The sequence below is a fragment of the Opisthorchis viverrini genome, assembly GCF_000715545.1.
Source record: "Opisthorchis viverrini unplaced genomic scaffold opera_v5_363, whole genome shotgun sequence".
Taxonomy (NCBI): Eukaryota; Metazoa; Platyhelminthes; class Trematoda; order Opisthorchiida; family Opisthorchiidae; genus Opisthorchis; species Opisthorchis viverrini.
In genome coordinates, this window is record NW_008752025.1 from 121,495 (window position 1) to 138,265 (window position 16,771).

General features: G+C 46.3%; 1 protein-coding gene across 1 annotated transcript; it reads right to left on the reverse strand.

Annotated features, from left to right (window-relative positions):
• Window positions 1-490: 490 nt before the first annotated feature.
• Window positions 491-15,074, reverse strand: T265_15151 (hypothetical protein; the record flags this gene model as incomplete). Its single annotated transcript, XM_009176806.1, has 4 exons — window positions 491-608; window positions 4,234-4,417; window positions 14,622-14,768; window positions 14,806-15,074. Coding segments are annotated over 4 exons (717 nt in total), but the record flags the coding sequence as incomplete, so codon positions are not given.
• Window positions 15,075-16,771: the final 1,697 nt, after the last annotated feature.

Here is a 16,771-nt window from a genome sequence, read left to right on the forward strand (position 1 = left end):
ACGGCAGTGACGCATTAGTGTCAACACTGATGTTCCTGTCTTTGATGATGATGATGTCTTATCAAGGGGAATCTCTCTGATTGGGTGCGGTTCTGAGGTTCCCCGACTGTTTGTCTCAGGAACAGGGAATCGTGGCTTATTAGGAATGGAAAGCGATTGTTGGCTGCGAAATACAAAAGCCTCAAAGCCCAGAATCCCAACATATTGGCGGCCGGAAGCTTCTAGGTGATTAATTAACGAGTGGTGTGCACGCACATTTTGAGTGCCAAAATGAGAAATGGCCAGAAATAAGACAGATAAAATCTTTTTGGTTGACTCAAATCTTCACGAAAACCTCTCACCGGAAAACGGAAAATGGTGGGGACAATAAATGACTCGGGATAAATCTGTATGGCTTTTCGAAATGTGAGGGAATAGCGACAGTGATCAGGGAAACGGGTTCAATATGAATGTGAAAAAGGGACCAATAGTTTGGAGAAAGTGGTAAGACTTAGAAGTTTAAGTACAGTACGATGGGACAATGGTCGCTACCCTGAACGCCACAGCGTATTTCGTGGTCACACACGTTGGGCATGATTCTCCGAGAGACTAGAAAATAGTCCAGCCGCCTAGATGGAGTAAAGTAGATATGGGTGTAAGTCATGAGTGAAGGATAAGCTTCGAGATCTAGATAGCAAACTAATGCTCTGCATATACAAAAGTTACAGACAAATGAGTACTTGAGTAGAATGATGAGCCGATAGTCCTTCAATGGGGACTCTATGAGCGGAAATAGAGACACGTCTTGCTGAAAATTCCTTGTTAAGCATGGGAAGGGTCACATCCGCAGTTCTGAAATGACTTTCAGAAACACTGATAACGAGTGCGTTTACAGTTCCTGCCCCAGAGAGATGATCTTTGACGGACACAAAAATCAGACGCTCTAGGGATAATGCTCAGTACAAGGGGGTCACGTGTATTAGAATTGCGTAGCCAGATACAACCAAATCGATCGATTATCACGTGCTCTTGTTGGGGTTTCACAAACAACACTTAGGTCGAAAGTCGCTCTGAACACTCTAGAGAACTCGACTTGGTCAGAAAAGACTGCATTGTTACATCGAATCGGTCAAAACAAGGTATGCCCTTGCACACTCTGAAGAAAGGAAAATGTCTTTACAACCATACTGATTACCTAATCTTTTGGTTTGGTAGAAGCTAGGTGATCATAATTTTCGCTTCATTCCAAAATACTTAAAGAGCTGAGAAGTGTGACGACACTGATCATGACGAGAACTGCGAGGTAATTTTCCAAAGTAAAGCTTAACGAATAAGAGTGAATGATTCACAAATTACTTCATTACTGACCCGGAACTGATGGGCGAAGTAGACAGTTCAATTCAGTGTACGAGGCTCCACTGTGCCCTAAGTGCTTGAGTCAAATAACAAGAGAAAACACTCAACAACGGGGACAAGAGACCAACGTGGTCAGTAGGGTTTGTGGGTAACCAAAACATTCCGGAAAGACTAGCATTCGCTGTAGACGCCCCAGAAACAAATAGCTTTGCAACCCTTACACACCAGTACAGATAAAATGCACACGCGCAGTGATAAGACGAATTATCCAAAGTTTCACCAAAAACTAATGGGCACTTGTTCGCTCAATTTCACGTTTCAAATTGGAAAAACTCAAATCCATGACGGCACCTGAGTGCCTTAACTATTCCCTATGAAATCCGATTCGAGCTTTCGTTCTGTTTGTTAACAAGTCTATATAAAAAAAACTTATGGGTAGACTAAGTCAACACAGATGTGCTTATTGATCGATTTCTCTACGAAGTACCATTACTCGACGAACTCCAGCCCCATTTTGGTTGCTGCGCGGATGAGTAGCTGAACGACAGTGGCTGTCAAAGTCATTACATTGAAGTCTTGGATGACGTCCGCTTTCCCCAGCCTACTTGTGAGTTTGAGGGCGACTGCTATTCTACTTTGCAAGTGCATCGCTTCTGATATACGAAAGCATAATCCATGTATTTTCTTTTTGCATTGAAAAAGTAGTCAGGCTCCGGAAACAAACTAGAATTAACTGGCTTTCCTAGATGTACTCGTCACCGGAATAACATTAAGCCGACTACAAACTAAAATGTACCGGAAGAACCCCCCTCGGACAATCTGAACTAATTGAACATAGCGACCCCTCAATTTGGTACCACTAGTTGCTTTCGAACAGTATTCACACGAGTCGAGACGTATGGCTTAAAATGTTATGGAAGATGAAAGAAAGACAAATTCATCACAGACTCAATAACAATGGCCATCCATAAAATGTACCCGAAGTTCCTTACGAAACCAGAACCCGGCTACTTTGTCAATACAAACAGAAAACAAGCACTGCGCTTCCGTATGTAAAAATACTGCCGAAACGACTGCGACGCACTTACGACAACGCAGGACAGCAATCAACTTAAAAATTCGCAAGGGCTTTGAGAAGAAAACTCTCCCGAAACCATAGGGGAGACCAGGTGCAAAGAACAGAACGAACGTCATCTACAAACCTCAATGTAAAGACAGTGACAAACACCATGTCGTCTAGAGCTCGAGATATTTCAGCCGCTAAGGCGCGAAACCAATGACTCAAAGGTCAGTGGTTCGAACCCAACCCCGGCATTTTGACTGCTCCTGTCTACGCTTGGACGGTCTGGCTGTATATGAACCTTCGTGGTTCCTTCGGACAGCAACTAGAAACTAGGCATCGAAAGGTTGTTAGAGTTGGATGATTACAAATGCTTACTTTTTTACGTGTAAGTCAGACAAGAAAACTCGGATAATCATCTCCAAAGACGCATAACCCATGAAAACGCTGTCAGCCTAATTTGTCAAGATCGTTGCACCATCGTTTCGAACGGTAAACACATCATTTGACCACAGGTTGGGTTGGGACGGCTATTAGCACGCCATCAAATGCAATCTGATACACGCAAACAACTGTATTCAGCGAAAAGTTCAACTGGATAACAAAAAATGCGGAGAAACTGGCGATTTGAGGAGAGGATGCTTGTTCACACTGTGCACGAACCATATAGCTACTGAGCTATTGTATATGTATGATTATGATAGTAGTCAAATACACAAACGCCAACAGACATCGGTCGGATCACCTGCTTGGTAGAGTTAAAAAACCGCTCAGCTGTAACACCCTTCCGGAGTAAAACGAACTTCTGTGGGTACTAACTCATAAGACACGTTTTGGTTAAGACATGTGGGTGTTAATCAGTTGGGCTCTGGAGTGAAAAGGACTACCCCATGTGTCGATTACAGTTGAAATCCAACAGGACAAGGCAGTGAACAAGCCTATAACACACTGAAAACCTCTGAACTGGACACAAACTGCTCGATTCGGAAGGCAATCCAATTCATGGTTACAAACAGGATATCGATTAGGCGATAATATGCACAAACTATGTTGGAACTCTTGGATTTACTAATGAAGATGAGGATAATCGTCCAGCCGTAACACTTTTTGGACGCATAGCTGCCATGCCACCCAAAGGAAGTAAAAGGGCTGGGATACTACCAGGATGCCCAAGCCTACAAGTCGAAAGGTAGAGGTTGGGTTCGAACCACGGACCTTCCGGTCAGTAAATTTGCGCTCTAACCACTGAGCCATCTCGCCCGCAGATCTAGCCAGAACAAACGACCCGCCGGGATTAGCTACGTCGAACTGTGTACGCCTATTGTATACACAAGGATAAAATGCCACAGGAGATGCAGAAGTATCTCTCCAATGAAGCGTAAACAACATGGTTTTCAGTTAGCAGTAACTGGATGTGCGATCCTCCCAACTCGTGGTGGTCCATTGTGGACGAGGCTACTCGGTCTTGATTTGTCTGGGGATATGCGGGGAAAATGGATTTTCACCTATGCCTACTAAGGTGGGTGGAGCCCACAACTATGTATTATTCGAATTGATAAGAACGAATACATTCGTAGCAATCGCACCTTAGCAATCACCACCAGTTAGCCAGTGCAACTCATAGCTAGTTCGACTCACCTGAATACCAATGGACAGCGTTTGGTCAAGCACAGAGCACTTGTAAAGGGCTCTAGTCATGCATGGTGATAGCCATGTAGAGGGTAATGCGCTCTAGAAAATTCGGGACTGGACAGAGCACTTCACAGAGCTGCCCCAACGAAAACTTGGTACAGTTCGAATCGAAGGTTATCTGGTGCTAAACAGCATAAAAAACTCACCAGCCTGTATTCGATGGTCTGGCCATTTTTCGGTAACTCCAGAATGTATAAGCCTTCTCCCTGTCAGGATAGAGAGCACGATATGTGTCCACCAAATCAACTTCCTTTAGTAGCTTAGTGAAGTTTTCACGTTCTTCATCAGTGAATCCAGCAGATCTGTGGTTTGTGGATGGATTGGCCAAATCTAAAACACAATATGCGCTTTTGATTACTGCAGGCAGAAGTGAAAGTTCGGCAGTTGTATTTGATACAAAAGGGACCCTAGATGTGAGGGGAGAACAGAGAACGGGCAAATGATCTGAGCTAAACTGTACCAACCAGATCTAGCAGCGATAAAACAGAGTCACAAAAATATTCGCCTTAGATAATTATCCAACCTTGTTACGGCGGTCAGCAGAGTAATACGAGTAGCACAGACCTGTTCACAATAACTTGCTTAGTGGCTGCGAGATTTGCAGAGTTCGAATTCACATCACTCACGTCTGAACAGGCCTCGTTATATCCATTATTCATACGCATCGAAGACAAGAAGCATTGAACTCGAGCCCATTATTCCCAAAACATTGAAGTTTGGGGTGAGCGTCAACATCAGTCTAGTGGCACATGCTCGATACATATGAATTATCACGCCTTAACAGGTGAATGTTTAGCAAAGTTGAACGACTTGGTTGGTTTTATTTCGAAGATTCTAACAAAGATCCGGTAACTATTCTGGTCGTGTCGATCGACTGACACGTTCATCAGGACTTCCTAATCGGGTGGTGCCAAAGGTGGCTGAAACCTGCCGGACTATTGCTAGTCAGTTGTCGTCAAGTTAATAATCACAACGCCTTCGTTGGAACGGTCATTCTCTTGTACTGGCACCAAAGAGGGGAAGCAGCCAACCTAGGCTTCGCTCTTATAGGAGTCACCAAGGCACATCCTTGGTCGAGTCGGTACTTAACGCGCAAAGTGAGCATGCTACGGTTACTCCACCAGAGTATGCTCGATACACATTTAATTTACTCCCGTTTGTTTGCTTTGATGATGGGCAGCATAAAGTTATTTGCTGATGGGTGACATGGACGAAGTTTCATAAGTTAGTTGACCAGGAATTCTGTCAACTTGACTTCCGTGAAGACCTCCGAGAAGGCACTTTGTTAACCGGTTGCCTCGCCGGCTCGCTGACCAACAAATTAAATGAAACTCCGGAGCAGAAGCTCTGCAGGTAATCTGTTGCTTTGTAGGTTAGTTAAAGTATGTAGCCTTCAGGACATCTTGGGGGCCATTTCTTGGATAGTTTTCTTCAACAGTGTTTTGCCAAAGAGACTTCAGGTGCGCAAGGAACGTGCCCCGAAATAATCGTTTATAGAGGCAGTCCGTGAAACCCGAAGACACTGAAATCAAACATAAATACAACGGGACTGGGAGGAAGACAAGTTAAAACTGACTTGGAACATCTTCGAATCAGTCTCAAGATGGTTTGATTCAATTGAAAAGTGTGAGGTAAAACCGAAAAGCAACCAAAAGCAACACCAGAGTAGCGCACTGATTCTCTAATGTGACACAACTATATCAGTTTACTTAATGGAAACCTGAAACTGATATGAGGATGAGAGGAAAAGCATAGAACCATCCCCCTACGGCCGTAATATTCAATGACAATCCAGACATAAAACAGCGGATACAGTCGAGCGTCCAGTTCAGCACAAGGAAATTGACAGGAGCACCATTCTGGAGGACGATCCGAACCGAAAACGCCTGCATTTCTCGTAAAACTGCCATCACACCTTTCGGAATAGTTCATTTTGCACGTGCCGATGTGAAAAAAGCATGGAAAAGAACATTCGAAGGACGATTAGATATTCGCAGAAAGCGACTGAGCCACTGTAACTTACGGTGCAAGGTGTTTTTCGCATCCGAAGCACCTCTCCTGACATCGGATTTCCAATTAACTCTCAATGATTTCGGGATTGCCAATGAACACCGGAAACGGTGCTATGGAATCGGCGACCAAAGACTTGGAGTATTGGATCACCGGACCTCAGAGGGCACAACCGTTACAACCACCGCTGACACAGCTTTAAAAGCAGGGTAACTGACCGAAGCACTCAAAGTCAAGAAAAACAGCAACCACTGATCGAAGACATGCATGTACGGCTACCTCAATAATTGAAGTGATATAAAGATTTGATTAATGCACATCTAGCTGTTTAAAATCCTGTTTAATGCGTTCGGGTTTGCGGCGGTTGGGTGCAAGCCATCAGCAAGGCTGCGATTTGTGTGAACTTCGAAACTGATCGGTAGAAATAGTTGATTCATGTATACATTTCTGGACAAACATAAAGGGGCCGATTAGCCCCACTTCACCGGTAAGAGCTGTTGTTTTCAAATAAGTTCAAACGATTTAGTCAGAGGGAAATTTGGTGGACACCCACCTGACAAAGCGGTCCAAAGAGATTTCAGGACAGAAAAACCATGCTAGTGGAAGCCCTTCGGACCCGGTGTTTTGTTGTGTTTGATGAGTGAAAATTCAAGTTTTACTTACATTTCTTATGGGAAGCTGGTGTTCACACTTCATTCCACGCCTCTAAAGTCTACGTCGAAGGAGATCAGCTTGTTGGTCCTTTAAAATGGAGTGATCGGCCGATTGCCGAAGATGTCGCTTCAATCAATGAACTGATAATCCATGTTCTACACATATGGCTTCGCTCACAAGTCCATTGAAATAGGAGTTGTCTCGCCCGGGGGCGAAATAGCTCGGCGGTTAGAGCGTGAATTTACTGACCGGAAGGTCCATGTTCGAATCCGACCTCTGCCTTTCGAATTCCCCTGTCTAGGCCTGGACAACCTGGCAGTATCCCAGCCATCGTGCTTCTTTCTGGTGGCATGACAACTAGGCACCGAACGGACGTTAAAGTTGAACGATTTTTTGTCTTACCCATATCTTACAGCTTCACCGACAAGAAGCGCTCTCCGACAAACTTTACCTTCTTGAATGCCTTGATTAGTTGCAAGAGATCGTGGGTATGTTCGGAAGGGTGCGACATAGATCTCAGGGACACAATGAAATCCCTAAGAATCCGGGATGTTGCAGTTCAGCTTCATTTGTTTACATAAATCGGCTACCACCCTGGATGAGATGTCAGGGATGATTGAATAGGTCTATCAACGACTGTCACGAAGAGACTGGACCGTACCGTGGTTTCCGCACCTCAACCATATATTGAGCCATACCGGGGAGTGTCTCCGTGACAGTCACATAGTCTCTCACATCCAGTTGGTCAATGGTTAGAGGTCTGACGAACACAGTCTCCTGGCCCTCCAGGTTGGGGGTTGGAACATGTGGCGACTTATTCCGTAGAAAAGGTAATATATTTGCATTTTCGCTGCCTTGCGGTTAGGCTTTTGAGCCAAAGGCTTTGGTTGAGGACCCTAATTGTCCTTCTGTCTAGGTGTGGATGTATCCTATCCCTCGTATAACCATGACATTCGAAACTAACAATACTCTCATGCCACATCGGCCGTCACTTGGTGCCATCGGCCGAGTCGCCTTACTTGCTGCACACAGCAGGGTGGGTAAGCAAAAACAGGCTACTGCTGACGCCTCCCTTCTTTCTCTCACATACCTTTTCTTTACTCTCTCCCCACCCCATTAACAACTCTCTCCTTGCAGGCCCAGCACTTAGGACTGATGACTCCGTTCGTCATGCATCGGTTTTGCGTGCAGCATCTGCTCGCCACATGGCGTCGACATCCTCAGGTATCTCCGAATCAATCTTCGAGCCTGGACACTCAGTCTATCTGGACGCGCTCAATGTCCGCACTCTGAAGCAAGCAGGACAACAAGCTACTCCTGCACTCACACTGGAGTCGCTTGGCATTGATGTGTGCTGTGTCTCGGAAACGAGAATTCAACATGCAGGCACAGTGATTGAGCTAACCGATCCGTCGGTCTCCACTCGCTTCCAGCTGCGTACCTCTGGTGATCCAGAGGCTGCTGCGGCGGGATGTGCAGGGATTAGTATCGTGGTAAGTTACCGGGTAAAAGTATCCTTACTTGACTGGAAACCCGTTGATAGTCGCATCCATGCGGTTCGTCTTGCAACTTCTGTGAGTCTCACAAGCGGCAAGTTGGTATGTCTGTTTATCGTGTCTGCCTACGCCTCAAATGACTGTAGCTCCGACACCCTCTAAGACAGGTTTTACGGCGCCCTGAATGTCCTGTTTAGGCTAGCTAAAAGCTCAGACATTGTGGTGGTTGCTTGAGATATGAATGCATAGGTGGGCGGGCTTAGTGTATCTGAGCCTCAATTAGGAGGTCGTATGGATTGGGCTGGGACAATGGGGAACGATTGCTCCAGCTGTGTGCTGATCGCAGGCTGTTTTATGAAGTACTAACTTCCGAAATAGCCGAAGTCGTCTGGCCACATGGTGTCCTCCAACGACAGGCCGGCCACAAACTCAAATCAACCACATTGCCATCAGATGCCGATGTCGCGGACCAATGACCGAATGCCGGTCGTTGTGGAACACATTGGCGGACTTTGACCATGCGCTCGTCCGGAGCTGCTTCTCCTTACGTTTCTCGGGGCCGCGTAAGGTGTAGACAGATTGCTCGGTAACTGAGGGATTGGCAGATCCTGATGTTAGGTGAATTTACCAGAATCGTCTCCTATGGTCTCTTCCAAATGCTCCACCATCAGATATGGACTCATACTGGGACGACATTGTCACCTCTGTGCATAGTACTGGGAATTTTGCTTGTGGAAAGACCCAACTGGCGCACCCAAGCACTGGATATCAGACCGAACAGTGGCACTGCCTGAATCTTGAAGAAATATCCCAGCCGGTCCCAAACATAACCCGGTGCGAAGAGTTATTAGACGTCAAGTGAAAGTGAGAATGCGAGCCGACCGTGAAATTTGGTGGACACAGAAGGCCATAAAAATGGAAGATGCCCAGAAAGCCGGCAATACGTGAAGATTACTTCAGTTGACCGTAGGACCGGGTCCCGGAAACCACTTGTGAGTGAAGCCATCAAGCATCAGAATGGAACGACCATCCCGAATAAAGAACGCCTCGACTGGTGGGCTGAATACTTCGAACAACAATTGCCGTGGCCACCAAGCTGGCACTCATCTAGAGCCCACAGGTGAAGTAGTATCCTGGGAGGTGAACGTGAAACCACCTACGGCCTCGGAGGTTTACGACTGCATATGTTCTCTCAAGCGCCACCTAGCTCCCAGTCCAGATGACCTTCCACCCGCACTGTTCAAAAACGGGGTGAATGCCTCAGTAAGCGCTTGTCCAAATTGTTTGCTTGCATTTGAGAGTAGTCTGTCACAAACAACTGGGGAGAGTCGGTGATAGTGCCCATTTTCAAAAAGGGACGCGTGGTGAGTGTGGTAACCATATGGGGATCAGCTTGACTCCGGTCGTAATGGGACCGTTGGCGTCGATTTTGCTCCATCACCTTACAGTGGTTTGTGAGATATTGACTCGAGAGCAGCAAATGGGATTCCGGCCTGGTTGAGGTTGTGTTGACCAAATCTTCACATTGCGTCAGGTGCCATAACAACGTCATACGTATAAGCGACCAACAATTCTAGTACTCCTGGATTTCCGAGGCGCATTTGACTCGGTCGATCGGTTTGTTCTTCTTGACACGCTTGCCCGGGAGTTCGTAAACATAATACGTTCTTGGTATCACGTATGAGTGTACGGAGAGCTCTCCATAAGCGTCCGTAAACAAAGTGGTGTCCGTCAGGGATGCCCACTCTCTCCATTCCTTTTTAACTTCGTGAGCGATGAAATAATGGGACGAACGCTGGAGGGTCTCCGAAACCCTAGTGTTCAAATAGCCTGTGAAGAAAACCTTGTTGATCTGGAGTACGCAGACGACATCGTTCTCATCTTCGAAGAGGAGAAGGCGTTTTTGGATGAACTGACCAAAGTCATCCCATCCTTTGGTATGCACTCTGCACCCACGAAGTGTAAAGTCATGCTCGTGGACATGCAGTCACTGAACACGCCACTTGCAATCCACGGAGGTACTGGAAGTTGTGGAGCGTTTTACGTATCTTGGAAGTTGTATTGGTTCTGATTGTAGTGTGACAGATGAGGTGAAAGTACAAATCTGTAGGGCTTGGGTCACGTTTGCTAATTTGAGGCGTCAGAGTGGTTTATCTCTGAATCTCAAGGGACGTGCGTATCAAGCTACAGTACGGGCTGTTTTGTCGCACGGCTGTGAGACTTGACCTATTCGAGCAGCGGAACTGAGACGTCTTCAGGTGTTCGACAATCGTTGTCTCAGAACCATAGCTCATGTGGGTTGATGTCGGCGAATCCGTAACGAGGCAGTTAGAAAGCGCGTTTTCGGTTGTGTAACTGGTACTTCCATTGAGAAATGTGTCCAGCACCAGAAACTGCGTTGGTTGGGACCTGTGTTGCGTACGCCGAACCATCGCTTGCCGAAGAGAGTGCTGCTTTCCATGCTTAATTCAGAGTGGCGTTAGCTGAGAAGTGGCCTACCCTTGACTTGGCAGAGGAGTATGAAGGAGATCACGAAACACTTGGGTGCTGTAGGTGTTCAAGCGTGCCCCCGCGATTTTGTCCTGACGGTTGCAAGCTGTTCGGCGAGTTGGTTCACTTTGTTTTTAGGTCCTTCTTGTTGAATCCTCCCTGTTCTCCTGAGACCAGTGGTGGTGCCTCGGCCTATTCCCGTGCCGGATACACCAAGTGATCCACACTCAACTGGCCGGTTGCACTCGCCAACCGCAACTTGGCATCAAGCATCGGCTGCACTCCTTCGATGAACTGGTGAGGCAGCAACCGGTGGCGCGACACTTCGTCCAGTCCCGGCAAAGCACGAACCAACGACTGCTGAAGGTTGGCGAAGGACACGGTCGGGTCACATCCATGTGCCATCCAGGCCATCTTGAACCGCCTCATGGCCTTCTGGCGTGTCGAACTCCGCCGCAAGGGCTTCCTTCGCGGCGGCCCAGTCCATCTTCCGAGGGCCCTTTCTGGCCGCATCCAGGGTCGCCTTCGCCAGGCCTCTGAGGAAGGTCTCCAGTCCAGCAGCCTCTGCGACCTCCTCCAGGAAAGTGAGGACATCCCCATCCTCAAAGGGTTGTGACCATGGGATCTTCATCCTTATCCTGGTCATGGCATCAAACAAAAGGAAGAAGGCCTTCAATGCGAAGTTCTTTATTGGAAACACATACAAAACAGTCACAGACTAGTGGACAGAGCTGCAAAACTCTCAGTGCACCCTGTCTATAAAAACTGAATATCCGTCTTCTTCTTCTGAACTTTCCTGGACACTCATTGACCATCACGCAAATGTAAACGAACGCTACAGAGCAATTTCATAAATTCCGTAATAAATCTCACTTTTCAATGGACATCCATACACTTCTCCCTGTGCCTTCTGACTTGGCCAGTACCCAGCAGCCAATCAGATCAGATACAAAATCCTGAAGTGAAGAAACGCGTACAACATCCCTTACTCGGCTTGGGCAACTGGATAATATGGATCACTTTTGCAGATTCTCATTCACTGACTTCCACTTTTAAACTCACCCATCTTAGTCAACTAGGCTTCCAGACGCCGTTAGTTAGTTAAATAAACAAAGACTCATTCATTAGATTCTAAGTGTTACTCACGTAGCTTTCAGTCTTTGAACACTGTCGAAATGAGTAACGGAGATCACATGTTAGAATGCTGCTTCCACTTTCTGCCTTGGGAAAAAACCCCACACGACTCCAGATCAGTCGTGCATCTCACTGCTTAGAGTGGGCCCAAATTTTCCACATCCACCTTTCTAACAAATGGTAACCCCGATGCAACGACATGGGATCTATCTATCTGAAAAGAAAGTGGCAACACGAACGCCACTGACAGTGAGCAGCCGCCATGTCTTGCAATGCCTCCCCTCAAGCGCAGGAGAGATCACGGAGACAAAATACCATCATTAAAAGCGCAAAGCCGCAAAAACACAACTCTTCGTGATCCCCTCCAAACCCTTCTGCCAAGCCATACGTTGTCCTGGCGATTTCAGCCATTCTGAACGAGATACGGGGAATAACACTTGCTTCGTTAGACGGTGCTTTGGCATGACTAGCACAGGACTGAGCCACCGCAGTCAACGGTTCTTGATTTGTTCACAGTCATTGAAGTGGCTGCTGCTAGTGATTTCGTTAGGAATTCGTTTACGTCATCCAAAACCAGAAACGCTTCTGAGGCATCGGTGGTCGAAAACCTTAAGACACCGCAAATTACCTATCCACAGAAGCCATAGCTCGCAACCATACAACAATACGGCCCTTACTACAACCTTGTACACACGATCTTTTAGACCCAGTAATATGCCTTTTTGACGCCATAAGTGATGCAAATTAGCCAACGTGATTCTAGCCTTTGATATTCGTCAACTGACGTCATTGGACACACTTCAGTAAGCGCTAATACAACCACCATGGTATGTAAAACTCTCCACAACCTCCAGAGATCCTTTTTGAATTGTAAAGGGTATGTTCAGGGACTGCACGTTATGAAGCACGACTTTGCACCTTCAAGGTGTTAGGCGCACTCCGAAAAATGGTATGGTGGTATCCAACAGAGCTTTCATTCCATCATTATCATCATTAAAGACAGCAACACCAGTGTTGGCACTGATGCTTTACTCCCGAGCTTTCGAAGCTGAAGACGATGTCGGCGTACTACATTTTGGTAATTTTCTCACCATCAGCGGCTTGAACAACGGGATTTTGAAGAACTTCTAGCGTTCGCCTCATTATTTCATCATTGAAGAAGTTGGACAGGAATGGAGAGAGTGGAGATCCCTATCAGATACCAAGCATTTGGGGTTTGCCATTTACTCAAACGAAGTGCGTGAACATCCGGCCCGGATTATGCTCAAACGTCTGGGGCGTACCCTGTTGAGCAGATGTGCTGAATAGCACTGATAAATCGAAAGAATCGAACGCATCCCTGAAGTCAAGGAATAACAGGATTTTGGATCGTCCGTACAGGTGATGTTGCTCTAACACCTGACGGAGTGTAAATATGTGATCGACACAGACTCTATCGGTTGAAATCTCGCGTGATGTTAATAGGTTGAGGATTCCCGTGCCGCCGTGAAGCACCGAAGACGCCAGAGGCCTTGTTAGCACATTCACTGTGAATAACCTTTTTGAAAACGGATACTACTATCGACTCAACCCAGTTAGCTGGAAAGGTCTTTTTCTTCCAGATGGATTCAAATAAGCTAAATAGGCACTGATTGAGGGAATTACCGCCATCCTTGAAGAGAGTGGGTGGGTCGAAAGGACAAGCAGCAAGATGACGCTTGAGTACAAATATACCGCTGTGGTTGAAAACGGCCCCAAATTCACTGAGCACCTTTCTGTCGCAATCCGGCCTTCTAGCTTTGAGTAAGCAGGTGGCCAACTGAGTTCTGTTCAAAGCACTGAGTAGAATGGTCCGGATGTTCTGTCTGCTGGGTATCAGAGAGCTGTTTTTGGTCCTTGATGGTTTCGCAGACAAGAGGTGCCCGAAGACCAATCGGACAAATCAGGTGGAACAACCTGCCGATGTTTCCAGCATTTTTTACATCTTCCAATTCCTCGGCTTTTCGGGCCCAACTAACGAGAACCCTCGGTGGTTCAAGTCCCTTGAGCTTTCTACTTCAACGACTAACTAATCATCGAAGTCACGGACACGTCGACATTAAGTACTATTTATTAACTATCACAAAACCGACAAAAATGCAGTGTTGGTGCAGCATTTTGTATGGAACTTACACTACACTGAACCTGAGAGGAACTTACATGAGGCTATTCCCTAATTCGGCTTCCATAATGCATAAACCAATGAACACGGAAGGTGTCGAAATCAGCATTTACACACTTTCTGTCCCAGCGAATAGGAAAGGGATCCAGCAGATAGAAAATTATTGGGATCAACACTGACATTGTTAATAGCACAAACGCACACAGAACTTCACGTTGTTTCTTCGCTTACAAAATTGCACCCGTGCACTAAATACCTCATTTTCGAACGTTTAGTTATACGTCGTCGCTGTGTGGCATTTTAGGTATCAGTGTCAACAACGCTCGCACTACACATTTAGAAACCGTGTAAGTCGCCGGGGATTCTATTTTTAAAAATGTGACACTTTGGGCAAAGGTGGAGTGCAACTGGAACAGATACTTAAAGCCACTGTTCCAGTACACATAATTGTTATTAAAACCCTACGGCACCTTTTATGAGCTCACCATAGGTCACAAAATGAGAAATTGAAAGGCTATGGTAACAGTGACATTCCATCATGTTCATTCATTATACGGGAAAATACGAAAATGACTAGCCTGTACGAGAAATGTGTGAATCATAAACACACCTATTTCTTCATGAGCCACATTCAGGTCACCTGTTACGATAATGGGCTTGACCTTGTCCAGTTCTTTCAAATGCTGACGGAATTCTGGGTCCCATTGGTGCTGCCGGTAAGGTAGGCGCACTAAACCTTGACCAGAATTAGGAACGTCTGTAATTTTATTAGTGACAAAGACTTGATAACATACACACAGAGACTAAATAAAAATCCGGAAACTCTGCGGTGATTACGCGACCTTCTGAATTTTGCGTGGTTTTACCCAGCCCTCGAGTTATCTTTAAAGGTTTTGTTTTTGAATATAAAGCCGTCCCGGCATAACCATTTTTCTCGGCCGAGGACCAGTGAAGTTCATAGCCCTCGATGTGTGCTTCAGATGGAATTTTGTCTGAGGCGCATTTGGTCTCTTGAATGCTGAGGAAATCTGGAGACTCCTCGCTGAGGTAATGCAGTCCACCATTCTAGGGAGATAAGTAAGATGCTAACCCAGCGGTACCTTAATCCATGCACGTAACCCGTTGACGTTCCACGAGCACAACTTCATATTCCACTTTTTCATACTTGGCGATATAAGTGAAGGCAAGCTTCCCGGATAAGTATTACACCAAGAGAGCAGTGCGCCCTGAGGGTCCTTTACGCCAGTCAAAGAATTGTATACCTCTTTGTGATTCACGGTCACTTTTTTGCTCCCTTTCGTCTCATTGACGGCTTCAGCGACCTCCTTTGCTTTCTTTTGACGTTTCTTCACGTCAGACGTACGGTCTTCGATGGAGGAAGTGGTCGACGATCGTTTGCCCATTACGATTGCACGTCGAAAATTGGAAAGAGCACCCAGCACGGTCAAGGTCATTCAAAACAATCAAGACTGCGGTAGCTCGATCAGTAATCACAAGGTCATACGCCATAGAATCATGGATTCAAGGATTGATACGCAGGATCGAGGCGTCCGCCCAAGTTTCCCGGGGTCGGCCATTAGTAGACTGTTTCAAATCAGTCGCTGTCTTGACTTGTTACATCCGGTCTCAAAGGTCGATTTCAGTACCAAATCCATCTTGGTTTTCCGTGAATCCGTGTCTGTCCATTTTGTGCTTGGAAATATCATCGCCTTCTACACCAGCCATCAGAGAGGTGAATAAGGAAGAATATGGGCTTGCATTGTGTTCTCAGTAAAATTCAGAAACATATATTGGGCCACTCGCTTGCTTCCTCTCTGTCTCTCAAGTAGAAGATGGTTATTTTGTTTTTCGCAGTCCCTCGCGTACCCAATCAGTACAGTTTCGCTTTTCCGGGAGAGGTCCAGTATCATGACCTGTTATCGATTGTGGAAGAAAAAATGCACTGAGAAACGACGGCGCACAAGTGAATGGTCGGAGTCAAGTTGGCATCCACATGGCGCGGCGAGCAGTGTTCGACACTCGCCGGTGGCAACCGACGACGGTTTAGTCGACTTGGTCTCGGGCTGGTCCCGATGTGGACACCACCTCGCAAAACGATTTTAATCGTTCCAGAAATCGGCGCTGCATTAGAACAGTCCGCCATCTGGAGCAAACACCTTTCGTTGTCCATGCATCTCGTATCCAACCCAAGACGACCACCCAATCGGGTATCAACGGCACCTGGCCTACCTATACGAACTTTGATGTCACCACCAAGCACAAATATGTCTGAGCTTTTAGCCAGCTGTAAAAAGCACCTAAAATGTCTTTGGCCGACCCAAAACAACAGTCCATTGTAGCGTAATCAGACATAGTAAACAAGTTGCGGTGGACCTTACTTTCTTATGATACTTTCACAGACGTCACAAACGAAACGCGCAGAGCCGACCATCAGCCAGTATCCAATCTACTAGATCGCCTTTGGACGATCTCTTAATACAATGCCGATCCTGACTTATTCAGCTTCAGTGGTCTGCGCATCACCAAAAGTGCGCTGCCGGAAAGCGGATGAGAGTGAAGCAACAGCCAGTCGAATTATTTCACTCTCGTCTTCTAGCCTTGTTTGATAGGCAATTACATCAATGCAGGGTAAAGGCAGAATGCAAAAGGTAGCTTATCTTGGTCCTGCTTCTTCGAGTCCACAAAAGTTGAATACAGCTCAGCTGAGTGGTTTTCGGAATTTCATTGAAGATTTTGAATTATTCATGTTTTTCTTTGAGG